The sequence below is a fragment of the Salvelinus namaycush genome, chromosome 38 (genome assembly GCF_016432855.1).
Source record: "Salvelinus namaycush isolate Seneca chromosome 38, SaNama_1.0, whole genome shotgun sequence".
Classification (NCBI taxonomy): Eukaryota; Metazoa; Chordata; class Actinopteri; order Salmoniformes; family Salmonidae; genus Salvelinus; species Salvelinus namaycush.
Genome location: NC_052344.1, coordinates 4,982,717 through 4,997,306, shown reverse-complemented (window position 1 = coordinate 4,997,306; position 14,590 = coordinate 4,982,717). Strand labels below are relative to the sequence as shown.

Genomic DNA, 14,590 nt, shown 5'->3' with positions numbered 1-14,590 from the left:
TAGTGGGTGCATGGTATTGTTGTCTTTTAAGAGGCTATATTAGTGAGAATGCTGTATGAATTTAACTGATATATAGTAGTTCCCTAACAATGAAATGTATATAGGGAACAGATCAGATTTAGCCTGGCTGACACAGCTCGAGACCTGGTGTCTGCCAGACTAGATCAGAGTGGCAGTGGGTCTTAAACCTTTAATGGTTGAATATTTAACCATGTCCATTTGATTTGTTTCGCCCTGTAATCACGGCCAGTTTGGAAGCCTTTGTTTAGGCCTCTAGAAGTGCAAGTGATATAAAACACCAAATGCTCATAAATATGCTGTAATATACAAATACCTAGCAGCCAACCTTCTTGCTCCAATCCCTTGTAATCACAGTAAAATACTGCAATAATTACTTTCTTACAGTCTATTAGTCACCTTTACTGTATTGGACTGTGTTTCATTTCTTTGACATTATAGTCATTTACAGGAAGGTGGCGTCAAGCTACCGTGAATATCTCAGTAATGTATTGGCACTATCCAGAGATAGTCAGAGATATATCATCAAGATATCTTGTTGTAATAACAATTATTTTGAAGACCAATGTATCCTTAACTACAACAATATTTTCAATCACGGTTACAGAAACTTTTCACATGCTATGACTTTGATATGTGTTTTTTTTTTCTCAACTTTGGTTGAATGCACCGACTGTAAGTTGCTAATGACAAGAGTGCCTGCTAAATGACTCAAATGTAAAAATGAAAACTTGCAAAGAACACTGGGTAATTACAGAAATATACTGTAATTGTAATTGGTACTGTAATTTAGATTACAGTAACTGACTTGGTAGTGTAAATTAGATTACAGTACCATTTTTGGTACCGTAAAATGGATTACAGTAGCTGTACTGTAAAATAAAGTACAGTAACTTACTGGCCAATTGCTGTCAGTAAGTTACTGTAAATTATACAGGAAATGTTTTAGTGTGTACACTGTATGTGTGTGCTGGCTGTTGACCCTTTCCTCTAACCTCAGGTTCTCCTCTGTACAACGGAGAGCCATTTGCCCTGTTGCTCTTCACCATGGTGACCAAGTTCTGCAGTATGAACGCTCCACACTTTCCCATGAAGAAGGTCCTGCTACTGCTCTGGAAGACCATCCTGGTCAGTAAGCTACAGCACAGACACCATCACCTGTCCGTTTAGTAGGCTAGCCGCTTCGCAACAGAGGTATTTCATCCACCACTATTGTAAATTCAAAACACTTGTTAGAATGACGTTAGAATGCTAACGTCGTGTCAGGCAAGACTAGCTCCCACAATGGAATCGATGGGTTTGTACAATTCGGTTTGCCAATATCTGCATAGAGCTCTGTCCGTGTGTTCATGTACATCTCTATGGCTTTCTGTGTCCATCTGTCTCTGTGTGTGTTACAGTTCACGATGGGGGGATTCGAGGAGCTCCAGGAGATGAAGGTTCGAGGCAGAGAGAGGCTGAGCCTGCCTCCCCTACCTGAGGACAGCATCAAGGTGGTCCGGAGCATGAGAGCAGCCTCTCCTCCAGCCTCGGCAATGGAGCTCATAGAACAGCAACAGCAGGCCAAGAGAGGACGCCGCAGCCGCAGGGTACGTATCCTACAACCATTATATCATGCACACACTGTTCCTGGAGCTTTTCACATACACACACACACACACCTGTGCGCTAGACTCACTTGACTGAATACACACCTGATGTGTTCTAACAGCGAGCCTAACTAAACCCGTGCAGTCACAGCCTCACGCGCCATGCCCTCTAACAAACATGGATTGCTCAGCCTGACTATAGCAGTAGAGAATGTGAATAGGAACTATGTGCACACCATCAGTGTACTGTATTCTCCCTGACACGTTGCTCTTTTAACTTCTTCCTCTAATCCTAATCCTCCTCTAATCCTCCTAGCTGTTGTTAGACTAGGGCTCGGACTTCACCAGGCTCTCAACCGCCCTCCTCTTCCTTGTGTCCCTACAGAGTGCCTTTGTTGATAGCTTGGAAGGAGACAGTCCCTTTCCCAAGAAGCAGGTCTTTACCCACTTTCCCTCTGCATTTTCCCTGCCTCGGGCTGGTTCTTGCACCTTCTATTCCTCCACCTCTTTCTTTTCCTCTTCTTTCTCCTCTTCCTCTTATTCCTTGTCCTCCTCCTCTTCCTCCTTCCTTTTTTCTCCTCCTTCACTGCGTTCTGCACTGTATGGGTGGGTACAGAGACGGGTCTGGCTGTGGTCGAGGTCCCTGCGGACATGACGGGAGCTTTCCTCTAGTCTCCATCTCCACTGGGTTGTTAAGCCGCCACCGTATCGCTGTAGACAACAGTTCACTGCAGCTTCTTTCCCACCACGCAGCTGAATGGCTTGTTCTCCATGGGATATGAGTCATATAGGTCTATGCTGGTCACACTGCTTCCGTTACCTCTGTTGCTCTCCTCACCAGCACGCAGTCTACCTGGCGACTACTTACTAGCACCACACCGCCATACGTTACACTGCACTGGCGCTCCGCTGCTATTAAATGCAACCCCCTTGCCTGATGCTTGTCGCATTGATGATGCCTCAGTCATTCATTAAAACTATGGAAGTGGTTTGAGAGGATTGGGTTTGTGTTTGTATGACTGATTATGGTTGTAAGTGGAATGTTTAATACTTGAATATGGAGTTGGGCCCAAACGTTCCTCTGGTTTTTTACTGGGAGTTTCTGTAACCTTTTTGTCTTGGAGTGCAGCCTCATGGTAGGTAAGTCTTGAGTATTGCTTTGGGTTGAAGTGGGAAGCCAGGGCCTAACCCTGTGTGTGTGTGAGGGGACGGCCTCTTTCATGCCCCCTGCTGGTTGTTCTGGTTTCCAGCCCCTGGTAAAGCAGGACAGCTTAGACACGTACAACGAGCGAGACCCCTTTAAGAACGATGACGCACGCGACGAGGAGGAGGATGGCGAGGAAGCCGACAGTGGCATCGAGGGCGAGGTGGACCCCCTGGACCGTGATGTCATCATCCAGCCGCCACCCCCACCGCCCCCGCTCAGACCCCCCACTGAGAGAGCGTCCCTCCCCAAGGGTCTGCCCTGGGCCCCCAAAGTCAGGTAAGGCTGGAACGCCCAGTTCCAAACAAACCTCTCGCCCCTCGCCATAACTCTTAAACCTTCTGTGTTTGCAGATCTGAAGGGATTGGAAAGGTGTAATATAGCTGAAGCTCCCCAAAAACCACCAGAAGGCAGGGTGGATCGATCACCTTATTGCTTACCTCAGATCTGCAAACTCAAGTGATAACATACAAAATAAAATGTACACTGGGTTCTAGTTTTGTTATTCTGCACACTCGTGCTGCTGATAGCGCCCCCTCTGTTTAGGAGGACTCAAAGTAACCCACCTCAGTCACTCATACAGTAACAGCCAGCTCCCCCTCGCAAGATGGCCTCTGTCTACACATTAGTGAAAGTGGCCTATCTCTCCTGTGTGTGTGTGTGTGTGTGTGGGTGGACTTGGCGACATGAATAATAATTTAGCACATGAGGTGGAGTTCCAGATCCCAATATCACACAGAGTACAGAGGCAGCATCGCGTGTGACTGATGAGGCTTTAAGCAGCCAACATGGTACCCTAAAGTGTGTGTGTGCAAACACTCTAAGGTGGATGTCTGTGGGAGAGGAGATGCATCATCTGGTTAGCAGCCGTACGTCTTTGGTCGGTCTGTTTGGATAGTGTCGCTACAAGCCCGGGAAACCAGACCAGGAAGCACAGTAGGTCTAGTAGTGTGATCAGTGAGAAGGTGGATCTCAGACTGGGGGTTAGTGAGGGGCAGCAGGCTTCTATCGAATCTATCGGTCTGTCTCCACAGAGAGAAAGACATCGAGCACTTCCTGGAGACCAGCAGGAACAAGTTCATCGGCTTCACTCTGGGAAAGTGAGTGTCGCGTTCACTGTGTTGTCTGAAAGGCTCGCTCCCTGTAGTACACTGCCGTGTGTGGTCCTAGTTATCGCAGTGCCAGTGAATGTTCTCTCTCGGCTGCTGTGTTTGTTTTTCTAGTGACACAGAGACACTGGTCGGTCTTCCTAGGCCCATACACGAGAGTGTCAAGACCCTTAAACAGGTAAGCAGGAGAGAAATCACTCTTATCCTTCCTCTTCTATCCTTTCCCCCTCTCCTCTTAATCCCTCCATCCCTCTCTCTCCACCAGGATCGAGTGTTACACTGGTGATGAAGTATTGACGTTTATTTGACCAGCTAGTCAATATCCCTGGACGTTGACATCCCACTTAGAAATCAATTGTGTGTTTTGAACTGACTGTGAAACACCTTTACACTGAGGAATGCCATTCTGTGTGTCAATCTGTGAATACTAATGAACGCCCGTTAAAAGCCGCTTCTGTTTACACATCGGGCGCTGCCTGACGAGATAATGTCAGAATACTATAGTATATCGCTATGGTGAAGTCTCATTGAAAAGGTGTGAAGTGGAATAGAATATGGAATGGATTGTGGTGATGAAGTGCTTTGCGCTGGTTCTCGTCGTGCTTTATATGGTATTGTGTATTGTGGCTAACTCACCATATCCAACACCCTGCTCTCTTTTCACTCCAGCACAAATATGTCTCTATAGCCGAGATGCAGATCAAGAGGGAAGAGGAGCTTCAACAGTGCCCCATGACCCTGGTCAGTGACTCTTCTCACTGTTTGCTTTATATGAAATTACAGGAACTCCTCTATTTGAATGAGTTTAATGCTAGGCTAAAACTATACTGGAAAATGAAGTGGGGGGGATGTCAATGTTTTGACACCTCGTTGCACCACACCTCCCAAAAGGATAATGTCTGCTCAATGTCAAAATGTGTATATTTTTAAACTGTAGAGCATTGTGTTTTATGTTGTAAATGTGTCTTTGTAATTACATTTTAATTCTATTTTTGCCAGGTCTCTCTTCTAAAATAGATTCTCAATTTCAATGAGTATAACCTGGTCAAATAAAAATATGATATTTCATTTTCTAAGTGTTGGGACAGGGCTCTGTGAATGGAAACAAGATGACTTAGACCGTGTGCAACTCATATTGTGTGGTGTTGTGTTGTGTCAGGGAGAAGAGGATGTGGATGAGAACCCAACAGAGATTCTGTATCTGGGAATGCTTCCTAACCTGTCTCAGTATGTGGTGAGGACATCTACCATTATATTCTGCTCTACCAAGACACTTCACATGGCATCATCTTACTTTGCATCTCAAACATCATAGATTTTTACTAAGTATTTGCTGTCTAGACCTGTCATGTTTCAGAGCTGAGAGGTTGAAAGCTAAAACCCACGTTGTATTTATCAGATTGCCCTTCTGAAGCTGCTGCTGGCTGCAGCACCTACCTCCAAGGCCAAGACGGACTCCATCAATATACTGGCTGATGTGCTGCCAGAGGAGATGCCGTGAGTGTAATAGCCTTCTGCCTCTCCTTGTTCCCTCACGGTCATCTTTGCTGTTCATGCTTAAGTTGAGTAATGGCAATAAGGAGGACATTTAATTTAGTTTGTTCATAAATAAAGTCAGTGACTATAGATTTGTCATGTCAAGGGAAGTTGTTGCTATGAATCACATAAAAGGTGTGTGTGTGTGTGTGTGATGGCAGAATCACGGTCCTCCAGAGCATGAAGCTGGGTATTGACGTGAACAGACACAAGGAGATCATTGTCAAGGCCATCTCTGCCCTTCTGCTGCTGCTACTCAAGCACCTGAAACTCAATCACATCTACCAAGTAAGCCACCTACCACCACTGCCTCTCTCTCTCTCTCTCTCTCTCTCTCTCTCTCTCTCTCTCTGTTTCCCACCTTTCCCCCCTCACACACCAGGTCAGCCACTATCTCTTGCTCGCCATCCCTTTCTCTCCCCCACCCCCTCAGGTCTGCCGCTGCTCTCTCGCTCTCATCTCTTCCAGTGGTGTAGTGGAGGGTGAACGCAAGTAAACGCAGTTTAACCACTTTTGCAGAAAAAATGCATTGAAAATATAGGAAGCGTTACTTTTTTCACCACAGCCGGCGAACAGTTTACCCAACAATTTTTTTTTAACCACTACACCCCCCCCCCTTACCCCCCCCACACCTTTCCCACCCTCACACACTTAGTCAGCCTCCACTCTCTCTCATCTCCCTGCCTTCCACATTCACCACCACATTTCTCTCTCTTTCTGTCTTCATCTCCTCTCACAGCCCCCACCCATTTGGCTCCTGGGAGCCGATAACACAGATCCTGCACTGGAATGATAGGCACACAGTCAAAGGTTCATACATCTCCCTGCACACAAAGAGGGAGGCAGGATAGAGGGAGGCATGATAGAGGGAGGCAGGAGGAGGAGGAGGGTTGGAGAAGTACCATCAGACAAGAAATGGGTACATAGCTGCACCATCCATTTTCCAAAATGCAAAGCTGGGCTCCCTCCAAAATCTGCTCTTGTAAAGGAGGATTATAATTGCTATTTTGGGGCGATTAGCTTCATGTATCGTCGTCCTACTGCTGCTTATCCCTGAGATGAGAGTGTCTCTCTTCAGCACACGAAACCATGTACCTTTAAAAGGGATTGGTTCAAGGTTTACTTTTTGGCACGCAACCACTATTGATAGGTAGTGAATCGTCTTCAGAGAGAAATGGAGAATCTGCTCTTTTGACAATAGTGTGCTTATACCTGGCTGCATCCCATACCTGGCAGCATGTCAGGACTGTTCTGTCAAATCCTAAATGAAAAAGGAGCTAGTTCCCCATTCAATAGGATGAAAGATGAACATAGCTGGATGTAAAATTATAGTAGCGCCATCTACTGGCCAAAAATGATTACGTTCACTCTTATTTGCCACTACCAACTGCCAAATGAAGCTTGTTACAAAGATGTATTATTGCAACTGCAGAACCCAGCTCAGTGAAAGGGTTAAATGAGTCTGCCTATGGCTCCTATCCTGCTGGCTCTTAGACGGCCGTGGCGCAGAGCTGAGTACTTCTAGGGAGAGCAAATTGGCTAAATCCTCTTATTGGAACACCCCTCATTCCCATCGTGAGAATGTAAAGGGGTTGTCATTTCAGAGTGTCTTTTACACCCCAAAAATTGGATGATAGATTGCTCATCATAGTTCCTGCTTTGAATTCATAGGCACACAGCAATGACAGTAGCTGTGCTAACAAAAAGTGGTCTTGAACGTTCTTTTGATGATAGTAAACGATTGCATGGAATGTATAAACGAGGAGAAATCGGTCTATTCCTGAACTCTGCAGGCTGCTCATAAAATATAGAAAGACTGGGGGTTGGAGGATTAATATTTTATTATTTAATAGCTATGAATTTTTATTATTAGGAGTTAAAGGGCTAGTGGGCCTTAGTGCTTTATCTGGACCTCCATGGTTCCTGTGCACTAAAGACAGTCAGTGACTTTGCAGTGACCTTGTACTTCCTGTGTGTGTGTGTCTCTCTCTCTCTCTCTCTCTAACTCTAACTCTCTCTCTCTCTCTTTTCAGTTTGAGATTGTCTCTCAACACCTGGTGTTTGCTAACTGCATCCCACTCATCCTCAAGTTCTTCAACCAGAACATCATGTCTTACATCAGTGCCAAAAACAGGTAGGACTCACTGACTACAACTGACTACCACTTAGATTCCGCCACAGTGCCAGAGGTGCATCTGCACCCACATAAAGGCATGACTTCCGTCTGCCAGGTATTTGTTTCCTGCTCATAAAAGACACCGGCGGCTGCAGGGTGGAGGTGCCAAAACACAGGGGGGTTCAGGTGTGGATGGCAAATGTGTCTCTCTCACCTCAATGACAGGTGTAACACCACTGTTGACACGAAGATGGGATGTAATAATCTCGTTTGTGCTCTCATTGTAGTATATGTGTGCTGGACTTCCCTCACTGTGTGGTCCACGAGATGCCTGAGCTCACGGCTGAGAGCTTGGTGAGTCCAGATCACAAACCCATGTGTTTACATCAGACTGTTCAAATGTTAAAGACCTGGCTATGGGTTTGGTTTATCTGTTGGCTGTGATTAGACACTGGCCGTGTCCGGCTACCCATCCTAAATACTAGGCCTTTATATATGTATTATTTTATGGGCGTTTCAATTCTCCTCACCCTGTTGTTGCCTGCGATTTGTAGGAAGCCGGAGACAGTAATCAGTTCTGCTGGCGTAATCTCTTCTCCTGCATCAACCTGCTGAGGATCCTCAACAAGCTGACTAAGTGGAAACACTCCAGGACCATGGTGAGAGAGACCTGGTGTTGCCTCTCTTTATGATCATATGTCCCTTATTCAGTACCCACTTGTAGAACCTATCAGATCCTTTCAGATCTACAAGAGTGCCGAGGGTGTACAGGCTAGAGGACAGTTTGCAATTCAAAGATTTGTGACGGGACACTTTTGAGATCCACTGTGTCCTTCTCTTCCACCTCCTCCTCTCTTAGATGCTGGTGGTGTTCAAGTCTGCTCCCATCCTGAAGAGAGCGCTGAAGGTCAAACAGGCCATGATGCAGCTGTATGTCCTCAAGCTGCTCAAGATCCAGACCAAGTACCTGGGCCGCCAGTGGAGGAAGAGCAACATGAAGACCATGTCAGCAATCTACCAGAAAGTACGACACAGGCTCAATGACGACTGGGCCTATGGCAACGGTAAGACGCAGAGGAAATCAACTTTTGAACGCATACCTGAAGTCAACTCTTAATTCACTGGTGTGTAGGAGATGTGAAAGCCATGCAACGAATCAGAATTTGATGATGAATGTGAAATGTAATGCGGCAGGTACATACTATGTGCCTTTGATTATTGATCTCCGTAACTGAACGTCCAATCAGCCAACTGCTGTAAGATGAAGGCCGGTAACTAAGGAGGTGTTGCCATAGCAACCAAACCAGGGGCCAGCTAGGGGTGAGAGGCCCTCAGAGGAAAAGAGACGACTGTCTGTCATCACATGTCTCAGGTTCTATTCTCAATGGACCAGATAGACAGAGGGAAAGAGAGGAGAGAGCTCCACTGGTTCTTCAAATCAAATGTTATTGGTCACGTACACCTGGTTAGCAGATGTTAATGCTAGTGTATTAAAATGCTTGTGCTTTTAGTTCCGACAGTGCAGCAATATCTAACAAGTAATCTAACAATTCCCCAACAACTACCTAATACACACAAATCTAAAGGGGTGAATGAGAATATGTACGTGTAAGTATATGGATGAGGGATGGATGAGCGGCATAGGCAAGGTGCAATAGATGGTATAAAATACAGTATATACGGTTGAAGTCAGAAGTTTACATACACTTAGGTTGGAGTCATTAAAACTCGTTTTTCAACCACTCCACAAATTTCACACACACAAACTATAGTTTTGGCAAGTCGGTTAGGACATCTAGGACATCTGTATGATACAAGTAATTTTTCCAACAATTGTTTACGGACAGATTATTTCACATATAATTCACTGTATCACAATTCCAGTGGGCCAGAAGTTTACATACACTAAGTTGACTGTGCCTTTAAAAAGCTTGGAGAATTCCCCCAAATTATGTCATGGCTTTAGAAGCTTCTGATAGGCTAATTTACATCATTTGAGTCAATTGGAGGTGTACCTGTGGATGTATTTCAAGGCCTACCTTCAAACTCAGTGCCTCTTTGGTTGACATCATGGGAAAATCAAAAGAAATCAGCCAAGACCTCCGAATTTTTTTTGTAGACCTCCACACGTCTGGTTCATCCTTGGGAGAAATTTCCAAACGCCTGAAGGTACCACGTTCATCTGTACAAACAATTGTACGCAAGTATAAACACCATGGGACCACGCAGCCGTCATACTGCTCAGGAAGGAGATGCGTTCTGTCTCCTAGAGATGACCGTACTTTGGTGCGAAAAGTGCAAATCAATCCCAGAACAACAGCAAAGGACCTTGTGAAGATGCTGGAGGAAACGGGTACAAAAGAATCTATATCCACAGTAAAACGAGTCGTATATCGACCTATATAACCTGAAAGGCCACTCAGCAAGGTAGAAGCCACTGCTCCAAACCCGCCATAAAAAAGACAGACTATGGTTTGCAACTGCACATGGGGACAAAGATAATACTTTTTGGAGAAATGTCCCCAGGTCTGATGAAACATAAATAGAACTGTTTGGCCATAATGACCATCGTTATGTTTGGAGGAAAAAGGGGGAGGCTTGCAAGCTGAAGAACACCATCCCAACCGTGAAGCACGGGGGTGGCAGCATCATGTTGTGGGAGTGCTTTGCTGCAGGAGGGACTGGTGCACTTCAGAAAATAGATGGCATCATGAGGAGGAAAATGATGTGGATATATTGAAGCAACATCTCAAGTCATCAGTCAGGAAGTTAAATCTTGGTCGCAAGTTAAGGACAACAAAGTCAAGGTATTGGAGTGGCCATCACAAAGCCCTGACCTCAATCCCATAGAACATTTGTGGACAAAACTGAAAAAGCATGTGCGAGCAAAGAGGCCTACAAACCTGACCCAGTTACACCTGCTCTGTCAGGAGAAATGGGCCAAAATTCACCCAACTTATTGTGGGAAGCTTGTGGAAGGCTACCCAAAACATTTGACCCAAGTTAAACAATTTAAAGGCAATGCTACCAAATGCTAATTGAGTGTATGTAAACTTCTGGCCCACTGGGAATGTGATGAAAGAAATTAAAGCTGAAATAAATCATTCTCTCTACAATTTTTCTGACATTTTACATTCTTAAAATAAAGTGGTGATCCTAACTGACCTAAGACAGGGAAATGTTACTAGGATTAAATGTCAGGAATTGTGAAACTGAGTTTAAATGTATTTGGCTAAGGTGTATGTAAACTTCCGACTTCAACTGTACATGTGATATGAGTAATGTAAGATATGTAAACATTATTTAAAGTGGCATTATTTAGAGTAGCTTTGTATAAAGTGTCTAGTGATCCATTTATTAACGTTGCCAGCGATTGGGTCTCAATGGGGTGGCAGGTAGCCTAGTGGTTAGATCATTGGACTAGTAACCGGAAGGTTGCAAGATCGAATCGCTGAACTGACAAGCTAGAAATCTGTCGTTCTGCCCCTGAACAAGGCAGTTAACCCACTGTTCCTAGGCCGTCATTGAAAATCAGAATTTGTTCTTAACTGACTTGCCTAGTTAAATAAAGGTAAAATAAATTAAAAAATGTAGGCAAGAGCCTCTCTAAGTTAGTTATTGCTGTTTAGAGATAGAAGCTGTTTTTCAGTCTCTCAGTCCCAGCTTTGATGCACCTGTACTGACCTCGCCTTCTGGGTGGTAGTGGTGTAAACAGGCCGTGGCTCGGGTGGTTGATGTCCTTGATAATCTTTTTGGCCTTCCTGTGACATCGGGTGCTGTAGGTGTCATGGATGGCAGGTAGTTGGCCCCCGGTGATGCGTTGTGCAGACCTCACCACCCTCTGGAGAGCCTTGCGGTTGAGGGCGGTGCAGTTGCCGTACCAGGCTGTGATACAGAACGACAGGATGCTCTCGATTGTGCATCAATCGAGAGCATGTCCCTCTGCTGTAATTTAAATCCCAGAATTCACTGTTTTCTCTGTATTGATTGATTATTGAGGTCTATTGTCCTTTAACAACAGTATAACGCATTTTCCAAACAGAAAATCGACAGAGACAATGGATAGGGTTATGTGGTGCTGTTCATCAAGTTAACCTCTAATTCCTCCCAAACCCGGATCCGGGAGCACCCCCATCAGTAAAAAAGCTGACTAGCATAGCCTAGCATAGCGTCACAAGTAAATACTAGCATCTAAATATCATTAAATCACAAGTCCAAGACACCAGATGAAAGATACACATCTTGTGAATCCAGCCATCATTTCTGATTTTTAAAATGTTTTACAGGGAAGACACAATATGTAAATCTATTAGCTAACCACGTTAGCAAAAGACACCACTTTTTTTACTCCACCAGTTTTTTACTCCATCAGTAGCTATCACAAATTCGACCAAATAAAGATATAAATAGCCACTAACCAAGAAACAACTTCATCAGATGACAGTCTGATAACATATTTATTGTATAGCATATGTTTTGTTAGAAAAATGTGCATATTTCAGGTATAAATCATAGTTTACCATTGCAGCCACCATCACAACTCTCACCAAAGCGACTAGAATAACTACAGAGAGCAACGTGTATTACCTAATTACTCATCATAAAACATTTCTTAAAAATACACAGCGTACAGCAAATGAAAGACACAGATCTTGTGAATCCAGCCAATATTTCAGATTTTTTAAGTGTTTTACAGCGAAAACACAATATAGCATTATATTAGCTTACCACAATAGCAAACCACACAACAGTATTGATTCAAGCCAAAAATAGCGATAACGTATAACCCAGCAAAATATATTCATTTTTTCACTGACCTGCTCAGAATTCTTCAGATGACAGTCCTATAACATCATATTACACAATGCATATAGAGTTTGTTCGAAAATGTGCATATTTAGCGGCACAAATCGTGGTTATACAATGAGAAAAGTAGCCAAGCTGCAAAGAAAATGTCAGGAGAAATCTTGGGAAAGGCACCTATTCTAATCGATAAGTAATCATAAACTTGACTAAAAAATACAGATTGGACAGCAAATGAAAGATAAATTAGTTCTTAATGCAATCGCTGTGTTAGATTTTTAAAATTAACGTTACTGCGCAATACAGCGTGCGCTAAAGCGAGACCGCACCGAAAATTCATGGCGGAATTATTATTTGACATTTGTCAACATAAATACGAATTAACAGCATAAAGACTGCTTACTATTAGCTGAGCTTCCATCAGAATCTTGGGCAAGGTGTCCTTTCTCCAGAACAATCGTCTTTTGGTTGAAAGATGTCCTCTTCTACTGTCGAAATAGCCGCTAACGTTAGCTATGTGCCGGAAAGGTGTCCAACTCCTGATAGCGCGTCACAAAGAAATCCCAGAAAATCGCAATAAACTGATATAAACTGCTATAAGTCGGTTTACATTAACTACCTTATGATGTCTTTAACAACTATAACGAATAAAAACATGACCGGAGATATAGAACTGCTAAAACGAAAGCTTTGCAGGACGCCATTGTGATGTCCCTCTTGCGCCAGGCGCCCCGTTGAAAAGAACGGTACTTCCGTTCCACGGTCTTATATAGGGCCCCAGATGGTGCAATCCACTCCATTCAAATTCTCACCGCTTACTGACATCTAGAGGAAGGCGTATGCAGTGCATGTAGCCCCATAGCTTACATGGGGACTTATAAACTGACCCTAGAACAGGGACCTCGATTTCAGAAATCTCACTTCCTGACAGGAAATGTGCTGCAGAATGAGTTCTGTTTCACTCAGAGAAATAATTCAAACGGTTTTAGAAACTAGAGAGTGTTTTCTATCCAATAGTAATAATAATAATATGCATATTGTACGAGCAAGAATTGAGTACGAGGCAGTTTAATTTGGGAACGAAATTATTACAAAGTGCAAATAGCACCCCCTATTGCCAAGAGGTTTTAATAGACCTGCGAATAAAACTCTGTTGCTTTTTTGTCCTCCAGATATCGACGCGCGGCCGTGGGACTTCCAGGCGGAGGAGTGCGCCCTGAGGGAGAGCATCGAGAAGTTCAACAGCCGTCGCTACGACAAGAACCAGAACGGCGAGTTCGCCCCGGTGGACAACTGCCTGCAAAGCGTTCTGGGCCAGCGTGTTGAGCTGCCGGAGGACTTCCACTACAGCTATGAAATGTGGCTGGAGAGAGAGGTGTTTTCACAGCCTATCCAATGGGAGGGTCTACTACAACAGGCCCAATGAGCGGGGAGGACACACATACCAGGGACACAAGCCTACGACTACTGTGATCTTCGTGTAAATATGTGGCAGAAATAGAACATCTGTTTGTAATCACCTGTATCCATGCAGAAATTGTACAGTAATGATATAGACAGTAATAACGTTGTCATGGCAACTTGGCAGGAGCAGGCTCTTACAGTACAAGCTATGTGGAATACTGTCACTATTCTGTCAGTCACAACAACCAATCCAACCACTCTATCCAAACCACCAGTTCATTTTTTCTCACTCAATTTGGTTCGCTTCTGTGCTTTGTGGAATAATTCATTTTAAAACCATGGCATGTCCTTTTTTTTTTATGAAGATGTACATTTTAAGTACCGACACTGTTTTTAGTTTATGTTGCAATGTTTTACATGTGTATTTATTTATGATCACAGTCATTATGTTTTAGTTCGTAAATCTCATAGCTGCAGATGATATTGTGGTTGATTTATATATTTCTAGAAAAAAGGCATTTTTGGAAAGATAGTACTGTGTATTAACAGGCTAACAATTGATTGATTGTTTTCAATTAAAATAGTAAAACATATACAAAAATAGCTTCTTAGCCAAGAGCAATTTCTCAAGCAAGAATTTTGCTTGGACTGTCTGGGAGTGGTCTGAGTAGGGAGGGGAAAACTAGCTGTTATTGTCAGACAGGTTTTGAACTCTTTTATCAGTCTATTAACTAATTTACCCCGCCTGCAGATGTCACTAGGCAGACCAAAACTCCATCCCAAAGAAACAGGAAGAAACAGCTCTTACATT

General features: G+C 43.9%; 1 protein-coding gene across 1 annotated transcript in view; it reads left to right on the top strand.

The window, feature by feature from the left end:
* LOC120031791 (striatin-interacting protein 1 homolog) overlaps positions 1 to 14,298 on the top strand; it is a 33,563-nt gene extending 19,265 nt beyond the window's left edge. Inside the window, exons 7-20 of the mRNA XM_038977611.1 lie at positions 1,019 to 1,146; positions 1,419 to 1,607; positions 2,858 to 3,090; positions 3,846 to 3,911; positions 4,035 to 4,098; positions 4,590 to 4,661; positions 5,080 to 5,154; positions 5,320 to 5,417; positions 5,618 to 5,744; positions 7,490 to 7,590; positions 7,860 to 7,926; positions 8,127 to 8,231; positions 8,432 to 8,636; positions 13,548 to 14,298. Of these exons, the coding sequence (XP_038833539.1) occupies positions 1,019 to 1,146; positions 1,419 to 1,607; positions 2,858 to 3,090; positions 3,846 to 3,911; positions 4,035 to 4,098; positions 4,590 to 4,661; positions 5,080 to 5,154; positions 5,320 to 5,417; positions 5,618 to 5,744; positions 7,490 to 7,590; positions 7,860 to 7,926; positions 8,127 to 8,231; positions 8,432 to 8,636; positions 13,548 to 13,801 (1,784 nt within the window). The 3' untranslated portion in view covers positions 13,802 to 14,298. The remainder of the gene's footprint in view (positions 1 to 1,018; positions 1,147 to 1,418; positions 1,608 to 2,857; positions 3,091 to 3,845; positions 3,912 to 4,034; positions 4,099 to 4,589; positions 4,662 to 5,079; positions 5,155 to 5,319; positions 5,418 to 5,617; positions 5,745 to 7,489; positions 7,591 to 7,859; positions 7,927 to 8,126; positions 8,232 to 8,431; positions 8,637 to 13,547) is intronic.
* Positions 14,299 to 14,590: the final 292 nt, after the last annotated feature.